Source organism: Musa acuminata, chromosome BXJ1-3 (assembly GCF_036884655.1).
Source record: "Musa acuminata AAA Group cultivar baxijiao chromosome BXJ1-3, Cavendish_Baxijiao_AAA, whole genome shotgun sequence".
In the NCBI taxonomy this organism is placed as follows: Eukaryota; Viridiplantae; Streptophyta; class Magnoliopsida; order Zingiberales; family Musaceae; genus Musa; species Musa acuminata.
The window spans coordinates 41,151,357-41,177,137 of record NC_088329.1 but is presented as its reverse complement, the minus strand read 5'-3'; the positions used below and the strand labels follow the sequence as shown (position 1 = coordinate 41,177,137).

General features: G+C 36.5%; 3 protein-coding genes across 5 annotated transcripts; 2 read left to right on the top strand and 1 right to left on the bottom strand.

Moving 5' to 3' along the window:
* Window positions 1-12,143, bottom strand: LOC103978920 (uncharacterized). Of its 2 annotated transcripts, XM_009394879.3 has the most exons (14): window positions 11,802-12,143; window positions 10,607-10,719; window positions 10,406-10,502; window positions 10,114-10,238; window positions 8,536-9,070; window positions 8,118-8,303; window positions 7,523-7,816; window positions 5,989-6,141; window positions 5,100-5,254; window positions 3,639-3,744; window positions 2,535-3,458; window positions 2,346-2,427; window positions 1,562-1,921; window positions 1-576 (listed from the first exon to the last, which is right to left on the bottom strand). In XM_009394879.3, the coding sequence occupies exons 1-14, from the start codon at window positions 11,904-11,906 to the stop codon at window positions 386-388; spliced, it is 3,426 nt and encodes a 1,141-aa protein (XP_009393154.2). In that variant the 5' UTR covers window positions 11,907-12,143; the 3' UTR covers window positions 1-385. The 2 variants fall into 2 exon arrangements, with proteins under 2 accessions (XP_009393154.2, XP_064994738.1); XM_065138666.1 differs by lacking the exons at window positions 10,406-10,502; window positions 11,802-12,143 and having other exon boundaries at window positions 174-576.
* Window positions 12,144-12,547: 404 nt separating this feature from the next.
* Window positions 12,548-19,844, top strand: LOC135585382 (T-complex protein 1 subunit beta-like). Of its 2 annotated transcripts, none has more exons than XM_065138652.1 (11): window positions 12,548-12,737; window positions 12,852-12,908; window positions 13,747-13,812; window positions 13,901-14,012; window positions 14,262-14,390; window positions 15,925-15,996; window positions 16,214-16,329; window positions 17,473-17,549; window positions 17,891-18,376; window positions 19,174-19,489; window positions 19,584-19,844. In XM_065138652.1, the coding sequence occupies exons 1-11, from the start codon at window positions 12,732-12,734 to the stop codon at window positions 19,728-19,730; spliced, it is 1,584 nt and encodes a 527-aa protein (XP_064994724.1). In that variant the 5' UTR covers window positions 12,548-12,731; the 3' UTR covers window positions 19,731-19,844. The 2 variants fall into 2 exon arrangements, with proteins under 2 accessions (XP_064994724.1, XP_064994718.1); XM_065138646.1 differs by having other exon boundaries at window positions 12,599-12,737; window positions 12,852-12,969.
* A 1,495-nt stretch (window positions 19,845-21,339) lies between these two features.
* Window positions 21,340-24,247, top strand: LOC135631172 (serine carboxypeptidase-like 26). The gene is made up of 10 exons (XM_065138636.1): window positions 21,340-21,668; window positions 21,832-21,939; window positions 22,055-22,150; window positions 22,255-22,347; window positions 22,494-22,582; window positions 22,751-23,017; window positions 23,110-23,246; window positions 23,350-23,445; window positions 23,596-23,701; window positions 23,809-24,247. Exons 1-10 carry the CDS (start codon window positions 21,431-21,433, stop codon window positions 23,953-23,955), a joined length of 1,377 nt encoding a protein of 458 aa, XP_064994708.1. The 5' UTR covers window positions 21,340-21,430; the 3' UTR covers window positions 23,956-24,247.
* The last annotated feature ends 1,534 nt before the right edge of the window (window positions 24,248-25,781 follow it).

The following is a 25,781-nucleotide window of genomic DNA, read 5'->3' as shown; positions in this document are numbered from 1 at the left end:
TGTAATTAACCTTATACCATTTGAACTAATATTCAAGCAAAACTAAACAAGGCACCACAAAGCACTTGCCTACACACAGCACGTCATAATTATAGGGCCGAACCCTGAACGAACCCAATTTTGTAGTTTGGACCAATAGACATTTTACAAGAATTTAAAGGAGACAAACGACATACAACTTGTAATTTGCATGTCCTCTTAATTCAAGGAACCTGCAAACTTGTGCCTTGTATTGAAGAAAAAAAGATGTGTTGAAATCTCCCGAACTCAGGAAAGAGACCATAAAAATAGAAGACACCAAGTTGAGTATCACTCTTCTTTTGAGAAATAGAATCACTCCTGCAGAATGTCTTCAACTCCACTAGGCAAAACTTCTACACAACATCTAATTATCTTTGCCAGATTTTTTACCCTTCTTCTGTTTCTGCTTCAATTGAGTCAATCCTGGAGCTGTTATCTTCACATTGCTCACAATTGCCGCAACCAGTTCTGGGTCTGTACATGCTTTCATAAGTTCCTTCTCCCGGTTCGTCACCTCAGGCATATGATTAAACAAATTCATCGCGGTTTTGGCAGCTGAAAAAATGACAGGATCTCAATCATGTTATGATGAGAAATTCTCCCTTAAACACAAAAATAACCATATAGATACCATAATTGCGAAAAGCAAAGCATGCCAGCAACAACACATACAGTCAAATACATGCCCATACACACATACAGGTATAGAGAGTGTCACTAACTGCAGATAGGATATGTTTGTATTTGAAAAAGAGAAATCTAAAAGGTCATAATATTATTTAGCACAACAAAATACACCTTTATGGGGGTTATAATCACACTCAAGTAACAGTCGATAGAAAAACAAAGAACTATTTACTACTAAGATGGTTACTGCAGGCTGCTATGAATATCAATACTGATGCAAATCTAACGTATAATCTTTCTGACCAGAAAAACAATTTGCAATAGGTACTCGGAATCTGCTAGCGTTACATGTTTTTGGATCGTTAATGTGCAAGTCACAGATGTTAATCATAGCAACAACAAAGGAACCCCATGAATTATTTACTATCCCTGTAGCTACAAACTGTCTGTATTATACTTGTACCTTTATACAAGCCACTCTAAAAAAAGTAAAACTTATCAAAAATTTACAAAAAAAATCCTGAGAATATCTAAATGGAGGCTACCTTTGCATTTCCTAAACCTTCTCATGCACCTCTATGAAGTCATGTTAATATGAAACTGCACAAGCTCCAAAATAATTACATAAAAGTTATGAAATATTACATGATACATGATGTGGTTGAAGAACTAGTTATCAAATAAATAATTAAATACCACATGTTCACGAATTGAAACAACAAAACCTGCTGTAACAAAATTAACTCCGTGACCATTTCATACCAGAGAAAGTTGTGAACAAAGAAATATATGTCAAACAAGTTGTTTCATGAAACAACAAAAATTATTGAGACAACGTCATATATATATATATATATATATATATATATATATCCAAGTTTATTATTATTTGAAAATAAAACCAGGAGAATACCTTTTCCTTTTTTTGCAGTTCCTGGAGTTATTTTGACACGATACTTGTATGTTTGCAAGGCACTATAAGGTCCACAGACAGGTACTGCATAGAGCAAAATGTCACCAGGAAGTGGATTGCCAGTTAAATAATCCAAGTCATTCAATTTCTCTCTCTCTTCTTCTCCTATATCATGGATGCCATCTTCCTCCATTGCAGCCACATCCATTTCAATATTAGCTTTATCTGGTTCTGCACTCAGAGGATCTCCAGAAACATTGCCATTTGCTTGCTTAGCTTGATACGTATATTCCTGACAATCCTTAGACAGGTGACCAGCCTTTTTGCATTTATAACATATTTTGGAAGAGTCGTGTTCATCTGCATCCCAACAAAGGTTAGTGAACAAATCCGTCATCCGAAAATGATTGCAAATCAAAGAATGTTACTTTTCTAGCATGCACAGCATCAGTTACTAAAAGAAACTGAGTGTACATAACTACATCTCACATAGACATGCATCATTAATGCCATTTAGTTGCTATCAGAGATAGAAATAAAGAGCACAAGAGTACATCCATCATCTATCATGAAAAATAAATCGCCAAAAAGAACTGTACAAAATTAATACATTCCAAATGTCAACATTTTAAGCAATTACAATTAAGACCAGAGACAAATTAATTTTCAAGCATAGCTAACATGCAAAAGTGCCCACCACAAATGGTCTTGTTGGTGCAGCTAAGATGGAAAAGTACATATCCATGTGAATAACATGGATTACAATAATTCCATAATAACTTACCAGTCGATGATCTGGTTAATTTTCCAGCAACAGCAACATGGTTATCTGATTCCTTTTCCTTCTGGGGAGCTTTTCCAACTGACTGAACCATAAAAAACATTACGGGTTAGAACAAAAACAGGGAAAGAGTCAAGTACTAATTCAAGATAAGATCCCACATGACCTAAAAGAATTTCAATTTTAACTTACTGCAAGTAAAGCCATTCGAATTCTCCTTTCTTCCTCATCCTGTTCTGCATACTTCTCCTTAATCTTCTTATGTTTGCCCCTCTGTCCACGTGCAAACTTCAGATTAGCTGGCCTTAGCTTCTCACTACTATCTAGCTGCAAGTCTACATTGTTCTCTTTTACTTCGGAGACATCTACTATATCGGCAGTGCTCTTCTGGCCTTTCTTAAGTTTTCTTCTTTCAGCTTTTGATATGTAGGGCTTCTCCCTTCCTGCAGCTTTTTTGTCATCATTTATATGAGCCTCCACTGGAGTTGACTCGTATGAATCCAATCCAGAACTTTTACTTGACAACTTAGCAGGGCTAGGGCCAAGGCCAAGAGCCTTATCAAGAAGAAGGTCAAGTTGGGATGAACTAGAATCATTTATGCCAGATAAGCTTCCAGCATTAAGATCTCTCTGGTTGCCAGCATCATCTTGAGAAAACTCCTCAGATGGATTTGGAGCCCTAAAGTCGGTAGTTAAGGCAATAGAAGTAGCATCAACTCCAGACGCACTATCTACTTCCACACTAGGATGATCCCCACCACTATTCAAGTAATTTTCTGACTCCTTATTTGTGTCTCCTTCACTAATAATCTCCTCATCTGAATCAGAATTATTCTGCTCTCTGCGAGACGCCACTTCCATTTCATGAAGACCCTCATCTTCTCCTCTCACCCTTCTCTCATTTATATGTGATGCCAGGGAACTCTCATCCAGACGAAACAGAATACCAAAGCCCATAACGAGAGGGTGCGGGGGAAGAAAATTCTTTTTACCACGAATCATGAAACTGCCTACTGTGAGATACTCTCCTGTGGGAGCTGTCTTACTAACTTGATGTGGATATACCCACCAGGCACTTGTAACAATTTTTGACTCCCATGCTTGGCTGTGACAGACCTGCAAAGATAAATTGTCTTAAAACCTTCCAGTTACCTAAGGCTCTTAAACTACCAAATGATGTTGATATATCACTAGCACCATATAAAGCAAATTGAATCAATAATCTAATGTTCAAAAGAAAAAGGAAAGACAAATATTTATACTAACAAATAAAAGTGAAAAAATGTTGGAACTCACAGTAAAACATCCTGCTTGATTTAATGTCAGAGGTGGTATTGGATTATCTGGTTTGTGATTCTTGATCACAGTACTAGAAGCTCCATGCAGGTCTGCATGCACATACCTATATTACACTGAAGATCAGACATATTGCCAGAAGGTAAATTCTTACAAAGCTTCTTTTATCTGATACCACAAGTAACCATCAGAATATTATTATGCTAAAAGAAACAAGTAGCTGGACACTATATACTAGTATGGCATCACATGATCACAAATTCTAAACTTAATATCATGCAGCCAAATATAACAAGGTTGGTTTAATCATTCTGTTGTCTATCTGGCATTGTTAAAAATTAAATCTTGATCTTGGACCAAATTCAAATTACACCCAGCATAATCTGATGTCTTGTATTAAAGGCGTGGCAGGAACTATACATTTCTTGCTAAAATCCTATTAACACTCTAACGCCTATGGGTCCCCTATGCTGTATTCAGGTTTTATTTGACTTCGATTTCAGTTTGAAGTATCAATCCAGGATTTAAATATTGTTGCATTCTCCAGATGTAATCTTGTCAAACTGGCATTTACCCACAGATATAATATGCTAGGCCTTTGTACACCATGAAGAATAATATTACACAATCATTGGATATGTTTGCATCATCAGTACACTGGTACATTGGTACACCAGTACAGTACCAGAGTGGTATGGGACAGTCAGTCTACTTTTGAGTAATGTCTCACTGGTTCACTGCCCGATGTATGTTGGTTGTTGGCATGTCAAAACACCTCCAAAGCATTCCCCGTCTTAAAGTTAAATTGTCATATCAAACTTGCAAATGTCAACATTTGTTATTTAATATTTCTAGTTATTAGTGATACATATCACTATGGCACAGTCTCTACGCCAAGAGAGAATAATCTGAGCATGGCATGAAACACCATGCCAATACTGAGTTCTGGCAGACTAACACTTAAACCTGTGACCCTAACGCTGCACGACATAATATGAGTATTGAAATAAAAAAAAATCCAAAAATTAAACGATCTAACATTAAAATGAAGGAATTTTACATTGCACAGCATTTAAAAGAATACGCTGAGGCTATCAGAGAAAGGGAAAATTTTAGATGTTTACAATGAGATAGAGGGAGGGAGGGAGGGAGGGGAATAACTACCATGAGATGCATCTTGTTTAGAGACCTTTACAAAAATTGGTCTAGATTTTATGCAACATGATGTGACTTCACACTTATTCTTGACATGCTATATTATGATCTTGAACATATAGAAAAGGTGTTGTAAAAGATTTTCCTAATGTGCACCAAATAACTCAAGAAAACAATTGCCTAAATGAGTGTATGGTGCTTTTAAGATAAACAAATAACTAAGGAGTTATTAAAATTCTCTCTAAACAGAGTAAATGTTGAGCTAAATGCTACAAGTACCAAACAAATACATCAAACTTTACTCACAGATCTCCCTTGGACATATATCGCTTAACTATCATCTCATTTTGTTGTGCATCACGACCACTTATGATCAAATAATTTTCGCTGCTGATAAACCAGTTGAATTTCTCAAACCAATGCACTTTCCGCATATGAGAAATTGCAGCAACAGTCTTCTCCTGCAAATACAGTGACACAAACCTGAGCAGCCAATTAAATGACACCAATCAATTTTTTAAGAAAGAGATTGAAAGTAGCAAATGAACTATGAGAATGTAACTCCAAATTATAAGCCCATAATGCAGCCAACATATTTATCAATAATTAAAGTGTTGGTCAGGCACTCATATTTGATGAAACCACTAAATGTGTACAGATTCCTGATATTTTGTCAGTATGTAATATGAATTGATGGCTTCTTATGTTGCGAAAGATCAAAGATATCTGAAAGTTTAGAAGCATCCTGAGTGCTCAGAGAAATACCATGTGAATTTCTAATGAATATGACCAATACGTAATATTTCATAAAAAAGCCGCTTATTTCTCAGTGTTTTAAATATTTAATAATTCAAGGAACATCAAATGAGACCAAGACCCTGTTCACAAAGGTGCTCACATGAACACTCACAGGACTTGCTTGTTCCAAACTTCATAATTATAAATATACTAAAGAAGACCACAATTTGTATGTCCAGGGCAGCCACAGTGAGTAACTCATACAGCACATCTACATGTCACCTCTGTTTGTTAAGTCCAAATTGAGCCTTAAGTTCAATGAAGCAATTTAGACTTGTAACAAAAAATAAAATCAGTTATGCATTTACAGAATCACAAATCATGAATTAGATATATGCATGTTCGTCCCAAGCAAAAAAGAAATAATTTATAATAATCTATATGGTCCGTGGAATACTTGAGCAAGTTGATGTCGAGTTTTCTTCTCAGCAGCTTTGAAAGCCTTCTCATGCGCTTTAATGGTTTTGTCCTGCTTGTTTTCCTGTCTTTTCTTTAATTCATACCAGCGGCAAGCATTGGCATGAGCAGAAAGAGCCAAATCAACCTCAACCTAAAAACATCATAGCTGCCATTAGCAAAGCTGTCATAGTTCCTAAATGCTCTAAATAGTAAACCATAAAAGTTTCAAGAGGAATGCCAAAGAGGACAAGAAGATTACTGTCAGAAATTACCTAACAAAGTAGTACAAACTTATGGACACACTTATTTCCTAGTTGATAAGTTCACAAAAAAATTGTGATGAATTATACAATAACGGATATGGAGTTATTTGGTCCTTCAGATACCATACTCTCGCCCACAATACTTGAGAAGTTTGTATTCCCAAGGGTTTTTCATGGGTGCTTTTTATTATACAATCCACGTAAGATACTAAACCCAAATGCTGATTGAAAATCAAAATATTTGCCAAATAGCATAGTCAAATAACACATATAACAAAGAGCATTCATTACAGAATTTGTAGAACTATTGGTGTCAAATGAGGGATAAAAGGAACATGTTCATGGAACACCACTTATAATGACTAACAGTTAATCCCATTAAGAATCCACTTAGGGAAAGAGCCACCTAAGCCGTTTGCAGGTGTTTGATTGAACACCTGGGTTGAAACTCCTAAAAATGGATATGCATGGAACAACTCGAGCATCTACACAGGACAAGGATAGTCATTGTCTCTTGAATAATCAAAGCCCATGTATTTGAAAAACAGAACCCTATTTTACTAAAGGACAATTGATAAACATCAGTGACATATATATAGGACAACCACATTAGATGACTTTGCAATTCTTGTTAAGGTCAAGGACTTCCATGGACATACTTTACAGTGAAAGATGCAAACATTAGTACTGCTGTTTGAGAGTTATCATTTAGTTTCATCTGCTAAACCTTTTAAGAGAAAAGGAGCAACAATTTTGCAATAAGAAATTTTAAACATGCAGCAACTGTATTTTACTTTGTCATTCTCTTGAACTGAGCCAACCCGGTCAGCCCAAACAAAACAAAGGAATACCAACAAGGATTGGTAAATTGCTGCTGACTTGATTTTCACATATATGTGCATACACATATATATAGTAGAACAATAAAAAAGCAAGAGAAGAAAATTAGGAAATTGGTATCTTAACATCTCCTGAATTCAACTATAAAAATCCCCTGCAGCTCTGTTTCTACAGAAAGTCACTCCCTAAAATAACCACTGACTCAGTTTCTGATATAAAGATTTCCCAAAATATAGAGCATTATAGCAGTTAAGCAGCACTTTTAATATTTTCGAGTTCTAAGAATTTTTTTTAAGCAGCACTTTTAATGTAATCTTTGATGCAGTGTAGGAACATAGTAATGTCCGCACAAAAATACTTTGCAAGAAGTAACTTGTAGCAGGCTGTATATACACAAACAGTGTGATGACACTGAACTTCCACCAGTACCTTCTCAACAGGAGCAGTTTTCTCGTCATCATCCATTTCATCAAGGTTGTTACTTAATAGCAAAGTAATACAATTTCTTTCAAGACGGAGCTTGTCAATTAGACCAGCAACAGGATTTCCTGATTTTCTCTCTTCCTTTACCATACGTGCAAGATCCTCCCAGTTCATACCATTTGCAAGAGCAACACGAACAGCTATAATGGCTGCATCCACATCTTCCAAATTGTACTCGATCAATTCAGCCATTTTGACGGAATAATCAACTTCCTTCTTTAGTGCATGGACACGGTTTTCCTGCATTACAATAGCAAATGGGAAAACTAACACGTGTACTACAAAGGTATTTTCTTTGACAACATCTAATATTAACATGTGTTCCTTCCTTGTTATCATAAGCAACAAGATATAAAGGCAAAAGAAGAGGTGTGTGTTTCTCCAGAATCTCTTTTGTGCAGATGGCTTCATCCTCATCCCCTTCTTTTTGTTTCTGTTTATTTTTTTTATTTCTGTGGGAATGTGATGCTAATAGTCATAATGATGATGTCATCATCATTATGTCCATGAAGATAAATTCATTCAAGAAGTATTTAAGAACCTGATCCAGGCGTATTTTATCAAGCTTTTGCATAGCTGATTCTTCTTTTGCCTTCCGCTGCTGTTCTCCTCGTTGACTTTCAATTTTACTGTAAAACTCATCTAGTGCACCATCAAATGTCTCAAACTTCATGCACTCCCTTGATTTAAATTGGTTCAATAGAATAGGACAAAACTCATCATAGACCTGCACATGCAAAGAAAATTATCCAATAAGGTTTACCAAGCAAAAAAAAAATCAATATATAATCAAATGACCACATTAAAAAGAACATCTTCATGCTTTGATCAGCTTAACCATGGAAGTGATTATAATTAACATAATACCAGTGTCATGTTACTTAAATGAATGTAAGCGAATAACATTTCCTCCCATAATCCAATGTGTATGTTCAAGAACAAGAGGAGTGCATACTTACCTTGTCCATAGCAGACTCTTGTGGGACTACAAGATCCTTCTTCCCACTAGTTTTACTCTGCATTAAAATGTATCCTTCAGGAACTGTAGGACCATATATAACATCGGCAAGCCAGTCTTCAAACCTTGTGACGGCTTGTGCCAAACCCTCAAAATTATCTTCATTAATTTTGCCATCAATATCTTTACCAACTTTCATATTTGGAAGCAGGCCAGCATCCAAAATTATATGCTCAGATAATGCAGGTCCATAGCTTAATGCCTCCCCAAGAACGGTCTTCAATGTAGTTTTATTTGATTGATTTTTACTACTGGCTTCCTTGTTTGAGGCTGGCAAGTTCTTGCTCTTACAACCGCTTTGATCATTAGATTTGTCACTTGTGCCTTCAGTAGCCTCAGAAATTTTGTTCTCATCAGCTGACTTGAAAGGAATAAGCGCTGACTTTAATTTCATTAGGTTAGTTCTTTCAAAAAGACGACAAGACTCCACTGGATAGCGATGGCGTGACATTATCACCAACCCCTTGTCATCATCCCTGCAATAATTAAGTATATAGTTAGAACTTCCAAATGAAACCAAAAGTTGGGATGCTCTATTGTAGTTTGGATACTGAGACGCCTTGCACATTAACAGACATCATAAACAAAAACATAAATTGTTTCCATAAATCAGAAGTATCGTTTCCACAAATTATATCCAAAACCAGTGTAAACCCATACCGGATATAAGAGGATAACTAAGTTGCTAAAGTGGGGTCTCCTTCCATTAGTTTGTTCTCAAGAATTTTAAACCAGTGGTTTAAATCAATTAAGTCAATATGTCAGCTACCACAAAAGGGCCATTAATTTGGCATGGTAAGGGACCCTCGTAGGAAAGGCCTACCCATAGTTGGGATTAAAGGCACATCACTAAGCTAAGCTGGATCTCACATGAATCATGTTAAGGTATGATTCTAGACTATGATTTGGACATTGACAAGGAAGTCGTCTTAACTAGGGAGATTGTGACACCATTAACTTTGTCTACTATAATTAATTTGAGTTTAGGCAATTGGCCACTATCAAGTTGATGGAACAGTTACCTCATCAGACAATATCGTAATAGTCAATGCCAAACCGAGATTTCAAACCATGATTAGAAATACTATACTGTAAAAACCAACTAGCACTACAAAGTTAACAACCATTTTTGAAATTCACATCTTTGAAAATTAATAAAATCAAAGCATCAAATACCAATTTATGTTAATTATTTCATGCTATGGTATAAAAACAAACATCAGAAACCAATATTCACATGATAAAATAGACTTTAAACATCATCACCATGATTACAAATACTACAACTACATTGCAAAAACCAACTATCATTCGAAGTTAGCAACCATTTTTGAATTTCACATCTTTGAAAATTAATAAAGCCAAAGCATCAATACCAGGTAATCTCAACTTTTTCATTCCATGGTATAATTATAAAAACAAACAACAAAAATCGATATTCACACAGTAAAACATATTTTAAGCATTATCACCAATATATTGTGCAAAAGAAACTGTGAAACAAGGATATGAGAAGAACCTGTGTGAGCGGAGAAGTGTCATTACAGTAAAATCAGAATCTGTAAGAAGAATATTTCCTTGGGCATAGAGCTCCAAAATAACATAATGAGCATTGCTACCTAATCCAAACTGAAAAAGAACAATCTGTAGATTAAAAAGAACAACATCATTAGAAATCTAACTGGCTAGCAATCAAGAATTAGCTATAAGCTAAACAAAAAAGTGAAAATAAGCACCAAAACATATAACATATTTTTGGTTATCCAAGATAGTTCCTTCTATCTGTAAAAGTAATTACAAGGAGTAATTACACGGTCATATCCAAGCTGCCGAACATCTTCAAGTCTTCTTGTTCGTATATGTTTCCTCAGTTTTAGAGTAAATCCAGAAGGTGTCGTATTTTTGTCCCTATATAATTACAAATGCGCCTAAGGTGAAGAGATACATTTAAACAGAAATAACGGCTCCCCAGAAAATAGCAAATCTACAAATGCAGAAACAAATAGCCTCACCGGACATACTGAGTAGTGTGCAACCTTACACCACTTTCCATCAACAGTAACACCTTCTCACTCTCCCCGGACTCTGTAATTCCGCTGCTATTCATCAGCTTGAAGAGATAAGTCTACAAATGAACATTCATCAGCACAACATGGAGAAAGTGAATGCCATTAAGAAGTTAAAGTGACAAAATTAAAAGAGAAATAGAACCAAAACATTAGCAATAAAAAATGTACTCACTTTTGCATAAAACAAAATATAAGATGTTAAATAGAAGGAACACATAGGGCATCACTTCTGGGCTTCCTGCAAAATTCTGTGCTACGAAGATAAGCTTGATGAATTATATGGTGATCCTCCAACTCCACATTGATAAAACCCAAGAAGCAAGTTTACAATTTAGCAGTTGCCATTTCACAATAAATTATAGTGTTTGTCCTGCTGCTTATGATGATATGGTTAATAGATCATCCAACAACAAGGTGTTTGCATGGATGTAAATGAGGCGAAGGTTTTAGAGATTATCAGATTCAGATGAGGGCATTAATCAAACAGTGTCAAACGTTCACACAGATGCATTCAAAAAAGGTAATATGATACAGACAAAATCATCATCATTATTGCTAATAGTACTTGCAGAAGTTGGATTAGATGCTTCGATCAAGTGGGATAAGAAAAAGGACACAATGATAAATGAAGAAAATATTTTCCATAGTAAATAAACTAGTGGATCAAAGTAGTCATCCCATGAAGAATAATTTTGACCTCAGAAGGCAATATACTAGCCATGAAGTTCTTGAACTAAAGTGGCAGTGAGCCTCGTTCCACTTGGAAACCAATTGGTACGCAGAAAACCTACCTTTTGATTTACATGGCTTTAGACTAAGTTCATGCCATGAACAATCCACTTTCTCTTTAAATTTTGAGGTATATACAACGACAGTAGCAGGAAATATATAATGCTAAATTTCATCAGTGCACATACAAACCAAACAATCAAAAGAGGATTGAAGAAAACAAAATTAGAAACTGAAAAGGTTCATCGGGCAACGGCATTACCATCAAAAAGAGATGGCGTAATTAAAGCCTGAAGGAAACAACCAAACCAACTAGGAATTAATTACAAGAGAAGAGAAGGGAAAGATACGGGACACTACATGAATTAGGGTTTTGATCGAATCGCGGGATTGGGATTAGGTTGCCCACCTTGGGTGAGATATCATAGACGTTGGCGCAGCGCATTCCGATGAGCTTGCGGAGGCACTTCAACTCCGCGGCCACATCGGCCGTGTTCATGCGAACCTTCACCATCTTTTCCTATCGACAGACCTATGTTCCGCCTCTCCTATCCTCGACTCTCCCTCCTCCTCTGCTTCGTGTCCCCCACGCCCTTCCGCAGATTTCAAGGGAGCTCCTGATCGGGAAGCAAAGAGTGAAAGCTCGATCGTTGTCTCCGTGGAGTCGTGGCTGCGAGACGAATGCGCGAGGAACTGGCAGAAGGAAGGAGCGGTACCTCAACAAGATTGCTCCTTGAGGTGGTAAGTGTGGTCTCTAATCGGGTCGTCGATAAACTTGACCCGTTTAGGTCCAGCTCATAGCATTAGGTGCACGACTTTGTTCCATATCAGGGTCCAATAACGGGTCGGGTTAAGAACCCTTGCCATCCGATATTCGATTCCCAGTTGCGCCCTTAAATTCTCCTTACAATTCACTAACGTATAACAAAAAAATACATTCATAAAAAAATATAATAGTATTAGAATAATAGATATATAAGATATAAATGATGGTCTATGGAATATAAATATGAACTATAAAATATAAATACAAGGACCGGATCGTGTTATCGGATCGGAGCTTGGACCCAAATACCCGAGTAACTCAGATGCGATCCGGGTTCTACTCGTGTCCACGGCTGGTGCAGTTAAGGCGCCCGCGCCCCTTCATGGCGACGGCCCTGTCAAGCCCCGTTACTCTCGTATGTTCCCTCGACGTCCGGGGCTTTCTTGAATCGGTTCTAGGGTTTTGGATTTCCGGAGAAGTCCAAGAAAGGAAACCGAGGGTATACTCCCCGTTCCCCATTTCGATTACTTCATCGTGATTCGTTTCCTTCCCGTTTGATATCAGCCTTGCGAAATGACGGTATGTGCAGTTTCTGTTGATTTTTCTTGGTAGATTTCGTCGGATTTTGACGACAACGGTTTGTCTTTGGCTTTTTTAATTGATTTTATTTCTTGATGATGTATTTGGTCTTAGGTGGAACGGCTGCTTAAAGATGAAGCTACCGAGGAGAAAGGAGATCGAGCGAGAATGGTGTGCAGTCTCTTTGATGTTTCTTGGATCATACACGATACTGACACTAGTGTTCCTTTTGGTAGATCAATCATAGCCACAATATCATTCCTTTTCCTCGCATATTCACTTTTTTGAGTTTGATCTTGTCTGTGGCCTCTATAGTAAAACATACTTTTGTTATCAGCCATAATGGTTATGGACGGGTCTGGAAAGTGGATATGTGATTTGCTTCTTTTGTATAATTGTTCTTCTTTTGATATAATAGAATTAAAATAGAGAGTCAATGAGGACAGAGAGTTATTAGATGTAATATGTAGGTCATGATATAACCATTTCCCAAATTCAAGCTGGTCGAGCATCTCATGTTTCTGAACCAATACTATGCTAATCTTTCTGCATGTCATAATTTCGTATGTTTTAGTGTCAAGAAGTGAACCCAGAATTCTATACCCTGATTTATTTAAGACTGATTGGAAATGCGCTTGTAAACTTGATATGAAACAAACTGAAAATTTTGTGATCCTTGATTGGATAACTGAAGCTCCATTTTTTTATCCAGTGACTATAGATTCGGAAATAAAACAGGTGCTTGACTGAGTTTTAAAATGATATCGGTCAGTTAACAAAATTGTAAAGCCCAAATAAATATGAGTTGTGCATACATATATAGAGAATGATTAAATTTGGTTAGAAACATTGGTACTCACCAATTCCAGTCTTGTTTTCCTTATGCAGATATTTTCTCATGTTTTTAAAGTGGTTACCTACCAAACATTGTATTCCATTCTACTGATATGACCTTTTTGAAAATTTTCTCATAATTGAATGTTGGCCATGATTTTTTTTTAAACTGCAGGCCTCATTTGTCGGTGCCATGGCAATTGCAGACTTGGTCAAGACAACTTTAGGTCCAAAAGGAATGGTATACTCTTTTACGCTTGTTATATTTTTCCTTTTCTTCAATATCTTCCAATCAATTAATCCTGTTGGTTGCTGTGTCTAATGTGTAGGATAAAATATTGCAATCAACTGGTAGAGGACACAATGTTACTGTTACTAATGATGGTGCAACTATCTTGAAATCTCTTCATATTGACAATCCAGCTGCTAAGGTCCTTATTGGTATCCTTTGGTGTGCCTTATTGTTCACTTGATTGATTAGTTTCGTGGATTTTGTACACCATCACCTTATTGGTATCCTTTGGTGTGCCTTATTGTTCAGTTGATTGATTAGTTTCCTGGATTGTGTACACCATCAAATGCTTATTTTGCATCTCAAATTTGCATAATTTAATTGACTTCTTAATTTCTAAACATGATTATGAGTCAGTGGCTTCCCTGAGAAAAAAAAAACCTCAACTTTAGCACCAGATATCTCCAAAGTTCAAGATGACGAGGTTGGTGACGGGACGACTTCTGTTGTTGTTTTGGCTGGAGAGCTTCTGAGAGAGGCTGAAAAACTAGTCAATAAAAAAATTCATCCAATGACTATTATTGCAGGTTTGTGTTAGCATCTCTCTAAATATTTTCTGGATGCCAGTGATATAGTGCTTCAGCACATCTTAGGTATAAAATAATATTAAAATTGTCAACTTCGAGTATGATATGTTGTATTGTACAAGTAGCTACTCATATGTATTCTTTACAATATTACTTTTAACTGTGATAAACTGATACTTGATACCTCAAAGTGTTTGCCATTATCATATTGGATATGTTAGTGCTTCTAGGGATACATGTTAATTTGTTAAATGCTTCCTTAAAGTATCTGATCTTTCATTAATTGAAAAAGATCGGCTTGTTTTTAAGACACTTAGGTTATATTTTGTGTACAATTTTGGGAAGAATTCTATTTTTAGTAATATTGATAAAAAAGGGCAACTAGGAGGTTATATGATTAGGTAATGAATAAATAAGAATCTTTCTTTTATGTTCTGAGTATCTTTATTATATTTTTGAAGTATTACATAACTAAACATAGCTCTCTGAAGATGAATATGTTAGAAATTCCAGTTAAGTATTTCTTATCATTTATCATGATATTTAGTTACATATTTTGACTTTTTTTTTACAAGGCCAAGTTATTAGTATATCTGTATCATGTTGTATCGGTGTCCTATGCCTGTAATGTGTACTGAGATCCTAGATTAGTATCTTGTTGTATCATTCTACCCATTTCTATTCTTGAAAATTTTCTACTCTTACAAACAATTCCAGAAGAATAGCACGTTAAATAGTCTATAATTCTTGTCATCTTGGTACATGTGTTGGGAAGGAGGAGAAAATATCACTTAGATTGATAGTATATGGTGGTCTGCAATATAGCAGTTGGATGGTAATCAAGATTTTGAGTGGGTAGTTTTAGGGACAAAATACGGGCACATTTTTTTTTTATTTGTGAATTTTGTATGTTCCTAGACATATCTATAGATTTACATGGTTTTGCAATGACTTTATGGTGTCAGCAGTTTCACACTGAAATCGATGATCTGTTTGTCATTTTACTTTCTTCACGTTGTTGACTATAAAATTTCATGGTGGACTGAAATTAATTGGGTAAACTGACGAACTTATATATTTATTAAATGGTGATTCATTCTAGAGAGGTTGGAGTGGTAATCAGGAATTTGAGTGGGTATTTTTAGGGACAAAACATGAACAAAGCAATTTTTTAAAAAAAAGGGAAGATATTTTCATTACATTAAATGGCGTACATGGCGCTCACACGTGGACTCGAACCTGAGATCTATAACTTGTGCAACAATGCACTAACCAACTTTGGATGTCTCAATAGAGACCATGTGAACAAAGCATTTTTAATTAATGATCATTTGTATGTTCTGATGCATACACATATGATTACATGAGATTGTGCAATAGTGTGTTTCACACTCTGAAATCAACGATCTGTTGTTTCATGATTGCTTCGTTTATGTTCTTGACTACAATATATTGTGGTGAATTGGAATTAATTGATTAAATTGAAGTACTTTTATAATTGTAATATCTAAATCCTGTTCTTGTGAGCATGTAGGCTACAGACTGGCTGCTGAGTGTGCACGTAATGCTTTACTGCAGAAGGCCAAGGATAATAAACGGGATCCAGGTACCAGTTATCTTGAATGTGTACATGTTATACTGAAATCTGTTTCTTAGATCAAGGTTTTTAACTTCTTAATTTGCTTTTGAAACAAATGATAATGCAATACATATGACTTGTGCCTGTTGGTTAAAAGGATGAGTGAGATACTATCTCTAACTTTACATTAAACTTTTCCATGTTTAACATATATGATTGATTATTTGCTATTTTTATGTTGCAGACAAGTTTAAGTCAGATTTGATGAAAATTGCGATGACAACCCTGAGTTCGAAAATACTCTCCCAGGACAAGGAACAATTTGCTAAACTAGCAGTGGATGCTGTTCTAAGGCTAAAGGTATTAAGAATATCATAATGCATGTTTTGACATATAGGTTCATCATTTATTCTTTCCTTTTGTGTTTGACAATTTCAAAATTCATGTTTTGCCTCTACTTGAGGTAGTAGTCTCCATGGAGAGGTGGAGGGCTTATTTCATGGCTTCAAAATCAGTACTTTAGTTTGTCAGGATAGACCTGCTTTCCACTGCATATGTTTCACTTTTGTTATCTGAGTCCTTCATTGTGAATGTGAAAACTTATTGATAATAGTTTGATCTTCATATGTTTTCCTTAGAAGACTTTCTGAACACAGCACATTTGACAATAACATTTTTGTTAAATAGGTCCTCATATATCTGTATGTCTCTTAGTCTATAAATATGTATAATATAGGTATTTATAATATATACATGTATATATGTTGGGAACACATACCTGCACTTATTTGAGCGGTCGAAGAATTTGATAAAAATTCTACCTCTTTTTATTTTCAATATGTACCAATGCTTTTGAAACTGGTGAATCAGGTGGTTCAAGTGGTTAAATATTTGGTCCAAGGTTTCAAATGCTGGTCTGTATGCATCTGTACTAGGTTGTATGATATCAGTAGGTGATATTTTTTTTTTACTTTTTATAGCTGGTGCTAGGTGGTATAGATTGCTACACCATCTGATACACAGCATTATCAGAATTGGTAACTGATCGAGTTTTAAAAACCATGTTTGGCCTTAGTTTGTAAAAGAACTTTTTGCAATACTGATTTCAGGTTGATATGAACTGCAATTAGTTTTCAGCTATTTTGCATTCAATGGTATGGTTGCTCTCTGACATCTTAAACCGCTGCCGTCACTAGTTAAACCTGCCTGAATTTCATAGTGTTGTTTTATTTAACAGAAGACAAAAATGTTCAAGTGCCTTTTTGAGGAGTTATGTTTTTGAGGGAGTTATACTTCCAGTGTTTAAACTGGGTATACCTTAATTATGTTCTTTCAAGGGTCCATGCATGTTTGGTAGCTAATTTAAGCTTCGTGTATCATGTTGCATATCATGTAACATTCTCTTTATTGAGGTCAAAATTTTTAACTGGTATGAGGAATATGAGAATTCTGGTCATAATTAAACCTGTTAGAGATAAAAATTCCTTTTCTCTGAATTGTCAGGGCAGCACAAATTTGGAGTCTATCCACATTCTTAAGAAGGCTGGAGGTTCCCTTAAAGATTCATTTCTAGATGAAGGGTAGGTATCTCATAAAAAATTCTTAAAGATTTATGGTATATAATCTGTAATCTAATAAATATTTGTTCTCTGAATACAGATTTCTATTTATCATTCTAACATGTAAGCATATATCTGATTCTGTTGCAAATTTTCTTTAATAACTTGAAAACAAACAACATTAATGGAGGTTAATAGAGAAGACCTGAGAAATTTATAGTAGTAAGGGAATCAGTGCTTTCATATCTGAAGAAAGTTGTTTTCCACTGCTCGCATAAAGAAGCATTTTAAATTCCAAACTTCAGATTTGGTAGTGATATGCTTTTGTTCTCTAAACATGAGGCCCTTGATACTCTGGACAGGTTTATTCTTGACAAGAAAATAGGAATTGGTCAACCAAAACACATCGAAAATGCAAAAATTTTGGTGGCAAACACTGCCATGGACACTGACAAAGTTAAAATATATGGGGCTCGAGTTCGTGTTGATTCAATGGCTAAAGTTGCAGAGATTGAGGGAGCTGAAAAAGAGAAAATGAGAGAAAAAGTGCAGAAAATCATAGCTCATGGAGTCAACTGTTTTGTCAATAGGCAGCTAATATACAACTTCCCCGAGGAACTTTTTGCAGATGCTGGCATTCTTGCCATTGAGCATGCTGACTTTGAAGGGATTGAGCGTCTAGCCTTGGTAACTGGTGGTGAGATCGCATCAACTTTTGATAACCCGGAGTCTGTAAAGCTTGGACACTGCAAGCTGATTGAGGAGATAATGATTGGTGAGGACAAGTTGATTCATTTTTCTGGGGTTGAAATGGGTCAGGCATGTACAATTGTCCTAAGAGGTGCAAGGTATGTCTTTAAACATAATAGTCTTCTATTTTGATTCAGATATATCCCGGGTGTTTGTAGCTTTCTTAATAGCTACTTTCTAATCCATGCTTCTTCCACACAGCCATGGAGCCGTGATGCACATATTTTATTTGATATTTTTCCTTCTTTGGTGTGGAGATGGGGATTTTGTTCTAAGATATCTTATATTCAATGTCATGATTGGTTTACCTCTAATGTTTCAGCTTTTTCCTCATATTTCCATCATTCCGAATTATTTTCTTATGCCAGCATTAAGAAGTGACATCTTTGCATTCTTTAAGTATCTTCCTGTCTGTAATGAGTTTCCTCTCCATTTTATGATTGTTTTAGACTATTTTTATCATTCAATTTTCTTATTTTTCCACACTGTAAACTTATTTTTTCTTTTGACTGTTATCCATTCTCTTTATCATCAAACTTTGCATTCTACAAATTGCTCAAACTTATGTGCATTATTAGCTCATTCACTTTTGACCTGCATTTATGGTAGCACAGCCCTGCTTACGCCTATCCAAAATGCAAATTCTTGCTCTGCCGCTGTTTATGCCCTCCTCTTGCCAGAATTTATGTAATTTTTCTTTGTGAAATTTTTGTCCTCTTGATGTTGATTTCAATGTCAGTTGCATGGACAGTTGTCCAGAGCTAGTTTATGGAGTTTATTGAGTTTGAAATTATCAGCTTTCAGTTTGATATATGAAGCTGTATGTTTCAAAAAAGCAAAGATTTTAGGTAGATAATTATGTTAATGATAATAGCCTTTTTTTAATTATTTCTAGTTCCCATGTGCTGGATGAAGCAGAAAGATCGTTGCATGATGCTCTTTGTGTGCTGTCTCAGACAGTGAATGACAGTAGGGTCTTGCTTGGGGGTGGATGGCCTGAGATGGTGATGGCAAAAGAGGTAGATGACCTTGCACGTAAGACTCCAGGGAAAAAATCTCATGCCATTGAAGCTTTCTCACATGCTCTCCAAGCAATACCCACAATCATTGCTGACAATGCTGGTGTGGACAGTGCTGAGTTGATCTCTCAGCTTCGAGCTGAGCATCACAATGACACAACTAATGCAGGAATTGACATCATATCTGGTGGTGTAAGTGAAATACGGTGGAAGCATCTTTTCCTGGTGTTAAGCCTGTGCTTGAATTTTAATTTCCACTGATTTAAATTTCATGTCCCTGATACAGGTTGGAGACATGGAGAAGCTAGGGATATCAGAGTCATTTAAAGTAAAGCAAGGTGTGCTCTTGTCAGCAACCGAGGCAGCTGAGATGATATTGAGGGTTGACGAGATCATAACTTGTGCTCCACGAAAAAGAGAGAACAGAATGTGATGTTCATAGGTCACCTTAACCTTTAGCCGAGGCATGCAAGCAACATTTTGTTACTTTACAATGTTCTAACATATTATTATTTATTTTCTGAGGGATGAGTTCTTATAAAAACAATTCACGGAATTTTTCTGTACAAGGTGTTGGCCCCCCAATTTGCACGCTTGTTACGCTGATGGTCCATAACGAGTCACATATTGAATTTTGATTATAGGGTTAGTGATTGCAACATAAATGCAGGCTTCTGTAATCCCTTCTATTGTTGTAGCTTGACCAGATCATCTGGGAAAGATTTTTCTGTAAGGCTGTGGTTAGTCCATCTCTCACTATGACTTACCTCCTATTTGTGCTATGCTTCTTGCTGTAAAAAGTTTTAGGTGCTGTGGTTGTGGATTACTTAATCAAGTTTGTGCAGCTTGAACAGTTAATCCAGGATACTTTTACTTCGATCCATCTGAATTCTTGCTTGTGGTTTGGCTGTTTGCCTATTTGAGTTTTGCAGCTCCTTCTGTTGCATGATACCATTCCACTTGAATTCGTTGCTTTGTGCAGAACTATGATGATGACCTCCATTTCTATTTTTTTTTCTCCTTACTAGAGAACAGTTTTACCATGTAGGTAGTCATAATTATGAGTTATGACTATTATGAGATGCCTGTTATTATGAGTCATGATCTAGATTGCAAGGCAAATAATGGAGGAGATGAATTCTAACGAAGAATATTTGTAGCAGATAAATTTCCCGATCTCTTCATAGACGTCTTAACCTACTTCATGTTTTCCGAGAATGATTCCAAGTTTGTAACTAGTCGAGTCCTCTAAACAACTTCGTCGCCCAAATCAGCTCATATCTATAATAAATGGCACATCAGAAGAATCTTTTTGGTCTTCTTCTGATATCAGTGAAAGTGCCAGGAAGACCAACAAAGTCCAGTGTTAGGCATCGGATAAGGCCCACAGGTAATGAATGTACTATTGGTACTCGAAGACAAATAAATGCCAAGTCCTCCTGTTCACTGATATTGTGCATCCCGAGAAGAAGAAAATGAGTTTGGTGATTCTTTTTGTTGTAGGCAACTCTACCCATGCCGAACTCTGATGAAAAGAAGACTTAGGTTAGCTGTCTAAGACAAGGAACCATCGTGATTCTTCAGCTTGCAACAGCAAGATCGCCGAGATTAAGTAGCTTGCCAAGATCCTATGTATAGATATGATCTTTTATGGACTATCACGTTATCGAAAGATTATATATCTTCTTTATCGATATTTCTTTTATGTACTATCACATTATCGAAAAATTATATATTTACTTTCTCGATATTTTTTTATTTTTATTTTATCGTTTATAGTGATTATACGAGTGATAGAAAGAGAGAAAAAATGATTTTCTTTATAAATTGATATCACTGTATCCTTCGGATCAAATGATAATATAAATTCAAATAAAAAAATTTAAATTATACTAAAAAATATATAATCATGATGTTGATATATCTGATTTTAATTTTAAGATTTATTTTATTTTTATATTAGAAGCATGATTAGATGATGAGAGCAACGATAGGGGAGTGATGTGGTCCTGGCTTTTCTTATGTCTATTGCTAGACATAGCAGTGTGGCTTTCTTGTTTCCTGCAGGACTAAACTAGTACATCACCATCCTCTATTAATCTTCCCTGCCTCCTCTCGATCGGTATTGAGGCCATGGCATCTTCCAGGAGACACTTCCTTCTCTGTCTCAGCTTCATGCTCACTATCTCGGGTGACTCCAGCGAATCTGACAGGGTTCTTGATCTCCCCGGTCAGCCACCAAGCCCACCCATCTCCCACTTCTCAGGCTACATAACAGTGAACAGAGAGAACGGGAGGGCCCTGTTCTACTGGTTCTTTGAGGCTCAAACTCTGCCGTCAGATCGACCTCTTCTCCTCTGGCTCAATGGAGGTTGTGCATAATTTACTCTCTCTCTCTCTCTCTCATGCATCTTGGAGGTTTATTTATGTAGGCGGATGCTGGTTTTTAGGACATGGAGATGATTACCTCATAAATGTGTATCTCCTACCCTGTAGGTCTTCATCTCATTCAATGTGTCGCTCTTGCTTTACAGGTCCGGGATGTTCATCAATTGGCTATGGGGCAGCTGTGGAACTGGGACCTCTAAGGGTGAAGAGACATGGAACAGGACTCGAGTTCAATAAATATGCTTGGAATAAAGGTCCTTTTCTTCTTTAATTATCATGCTTGCTTTCTCTGTATCAGTCCAATTTTATCGTATGAGTTCTCCTGGAAAATCACTTGAATAATTATTGATTTTTTTTTCTTGCTATCAGAGGCCAATTTGCTGTTTTTGGAGTCTCCAGTAGGGGTTGGATTCTCTTACACTAACACATCCTCTGATCTAACCAAACTAGAGGATGGATTTGTGGGTAAATAAACTGCTACTCATCTGAGATATGCGTCTGATCTATGTTGGTTTGTCCAAGCAACTGCATCAGTGAGATCATCCTCATCTTTTGTTTTACTGTTCCAGCTGAGGATGCTTACAGATTCCTGGTCAACTGGCTGAGAAGGTTTCCACAGTACCAGTCCCATGACTTCTACATAGCAGGAGAAAGCTATGCAGGTGATCACAAATCCACTTTCCTCCAATTTGATCTCTCAGCTTTATGACATCAAGAACAAAAATAAGAAAGATAGAGATCATGGCCTTCAATCATCGCAATGCAACAGAGCTGTAAAGGTCTCCTGTCTCCTGCTCGTCTGTTGCAGGTCACTATGTGCCCCAGCTAGCTGAGCTACTCTATGACAGAAACAAGGACACAAAGAACTACCCATACATCAACTTCAAAGGCTTCATTGTGAGCGCCATCTTTCCATCTCTAGTTTATGACTGCCTGTAACGTGAACATCTAGCAGAATTTGAAGTACATATGCATATAAGCTTCATCTTTTGGCACAAAGGAGGGATGCTGTAAATTATGGAAAAACATGCATATTTATATGGTGGATTTCTGTGTGTGTTGCAGGTGGGAAACCCTGAGACAGATGAATACTATGACTCAAAAGGGTTGCTGGAGTATGCATGGAGTCACACAGTGGTCTCAGACCAAGTTTACAGGCTTGCAAAACGAGTCTGCGACTTCAAGCTCTTTAACTGGACTGATGAATGCAATGATGCCATGGAGATGGTCTTTAACCAGTACAAGGAGATCGACATCTACAATGTTTATGCTCCCAAGTGTACTCTTCCTCAATCATCATCTTCTTCTTCGTTTGATGAAGATAATGCCAAGGTGACTCGGAATGTACAGTTGTCGATCTAAAAATAGTATGCTTCTTTGTAAGATTAGGATATGAATTCTGAGAGATGTTTTTGGAGTTGCAGAAAAGCTTGATGAGGAGGATTAGAAGGTATGCGGGGTACGATCCCTGTTTCTCGACCTATGCTGAGGAGTACTTCAACAGGGTTGATGTGCAGAGATCACTCCATGCAAATGTCAACGGGAGGTGGAGTGTCTGCAAGTGAGCTCGTCTTCCCCGCTGCTGGATATTGTCTCCTCTTCTTCTTCTTCTTCTTCTCCTTGTCTTCCTGCAGGGTAAATGATGCCATTTTGTACTGTTGCAGTGATTCGATACTGAGAACATACAACTTCACCGTCTTCTCTGTCCTGCCCATCTACTCCAAGCTCATAAAAGCTGGGCTGAGGATATGGCTCTACAGGTCTGTGCCTCTTGTTCCCTTCCATTTGTATCACATGACTGCAAAGATTCCACCAGCGTCAGAGAACTGACATGTCGGTCCGTGAGCTACGCTTGTTTGTTTCCTCATCCGACCACACATCCATCCTCTGATCCATCTGGCCTTCTGCAGTGGAGACACAGACGGCAGAGTTCCGGTGATTGGATCAAGATACTGTGTCGAAGCACTGCGTCTTCCTCTCAAGTCCCAGTGGCAGCCTTGGTTCCACAACCATCAGGTCCGCAACCATCAGCCTCTGCCATGAACGATAGCTTTGATAGAAATGGATGATGGATGACTGACTCAGTTTGGCCAAATACCTGGGAACTTTGTTCTTGATTGCAGGTAGGGGGAAGGTTTGTGGAGCACCAGGGGTTGACCATGGTGACAGTGAGAGGAGCAGGTCACTTGGTTCCCCTCGACAAGCCACAGGAAGCACTTGTGCTCATCAACTCCTATCTGAGGAATCAACAGCTTCCAACGCACAAGTGATCAAAACATTACAAAGCAATTCATCTTGATTTAGAGAATTTTGATGATTGAGCAGGCAAAAAATCACTGCAAGAAGCTTGATGATTTCACCGCAAGAAGCTTGTGAAATCTAAATTTTGTGGTGATGATGCTGCCTTGAATTTCTCAAGGATTTCTATGGAAGAGTTCAGTATCTGTTCTATGATGCTAATGTAGAAGTATCAGTGGCCTAAAGATTGAAACCCTACTCCAGTGATCCATCCTATGATCCAATCAGTAGACTAATCTGTATGAATCCCTGAAAGTAGATTGTTAGCACACTAATAAAGATGATTATCTTCATAATTAACCAAGAAAAATGCTTCGGAAACACCATAAACATAGGCAATTACTACTGAATTCATAATACTTAACTATGGTGTGTTTTTCTAGTAAGGCTATGTGGATTTGAATTAATGATATGATTGTGTACTGCTACTAACATGGGGTTAAGTATTTTGCATCAATGATTCAAGCTCAATAAATTTAATGATTCAACGGAGGATCATAATAATTACTAGGAACATGTGCTATGTTAGTCCTTGATGAGAACGTTAAATCTATCATTTTGTAACGGTGATTAGATCTTCCATTGTCAAGATCTTTCACATAACCAAAACTAAAACTTTCTCATCTTACTGTTGTGACCTGAGTCTCAAAAAGCTAATTGATTTAGCTATCTCATTGGGTCATAATAATTGATATCTGGAGGAGTCCACCATTTGTTATCATGCTGGTGATTAATCTGTACTATATTGATCCTTGATGAAGATGTAAAACCTACTATTATATTGGTCCTTTGATGAAGATGTGAAACCTGCTATTATAGTAAGATTATTTTGCACCAGTGGTTCCATCTCAATAAACATGTAGAACATGATACTGCATAAGAAGTAGATCAAGCTTCATCCTCTTTCACAGACCCAAGACTATCTTATCTAAAGTTGGCATTGCTTTCAACTTACTGTTGTGATGGGTCTGCTTTCTTCTCCTCTGCCATGGTCTTTGCTTGGTTGTTGTTAAGCATTATCATTAATCTTGTGTCCACCAGTCTGAAGCATGGAGACAAGCACAGGAGGGAATAGTTCTGGAGAAGGAGAGAGAGAGAGAGAGAGCCATTAATGGTGGCTGTCACTGGTCTCACTGCCACCTGGTTGGAAAGACATGTGGCTGGCTTCCCTTGCACCACATAGGCCAAAATGCCAGCCTGGTGATTTCACACACCAGTATGAAGCTGAGGCTAAATATATTTGTTTCTCTGTGTATGTTTGTGTATTTGCATAATCTGAGAGTAATATTCTTGTACATGTTATCAAACTCACCAAAGTTGGTAAGCAATTATTTATTGTAGGACAAGTAGGGCTTTAAGTCTGAGTCAAATATGTTAGAATTAGCACACATGACATTAAACATCAATTCAATCCAATTTTAGATCAAGCAAATCTAAATTTGATTCACATTAGTTAGATTGATTCACATATATCAATTCAATCAAAAAATTTAGATTATTAAATCATGAGTCAAACTCAATTCAAAAATTATATGAATATTTATATTATCATCAAATATATATTATTTTATGTCTTACTGTAATATCAGTATTATTTTGTATTTACATTATGTTGTACTCTTATATTCTTTATTTCCTATGTTTGCATGCTACCTTTTTGTTTTGTACTTATATTTTTATATCCTACTTTTAACTAAATTTATAATACTCCCCATATTATATTAATTATTTTTATATCATATTGTTTGATATATAATATAGCATTTTTTTTATTTTTTATAATGATTTTGTTTTATTT

Bases quoted from the DNA above. Each gene is read 5' to 3' on its own strand.
- LOC103978920 (XM_009394879.3), bottom strand. From the start codon at position 11,906: ATGGTGAAGGTTCGCATGAACACGGCCGATGTGGCCGCGGAGTTGAAG. The intron at 2,428-2,534 runs GTAAGTTAAAAT...TTTATGGTTCAG, and splicing joins TTCGAATGGCTTTACTTGCA to TCAGTTGGAAAAGCTCCCCA. The intron at 577-1,561 runs GTATTCTCCTGG...TCATTTTTTCAG, and splicing joins AACTGCAAAAAAAGGAAAAG to CTGCCAAAACCGCGATGAAT.
- LOC135585382 (XM_065138646.1), top strand. From the start codon at position 12,871: ATGAAGCTACCGAGGAGAAAGGAGATCGAGCGAGAATGGTGTGCAGTC. The intron at 15,997-16,213 runs GTACCAGTTATC...TTTATGTTGCAG, and splicing joins GGATAATAAACGGGATCCAG to ACAAGTTTAAGTCAGATTTG. The intron at 17,550-17,890 runs GTAGGTATCTCA...TACTCTGGACAG, and splicing joins GATTCATTTCTAGATGAAGG to GTTTATTCTTGACAAGAAAA.
- LOC135631172 (XM_065138636.1), top strand. From the start codon at position 21,431: ATGGCATCTTCCAGGAGACACTTCCTTCTCTGTCTCAGCTTCATGCTC. The intron at 21,940-22,054 runs GTCCTTTTCTTC...TCTTGCTATCAG, and splicing joins TAAATATGCTTGGAATAAAG to AGGCCAATTTGCTGTTTTTG. The intron at 23,018-23,109 runs GTGACTCGGAAT...TTGGAGTTGCAG, and splicing joins TTGATGAAGATAATGCCAAG to AAAAGCTTGATGAGGAGGAT.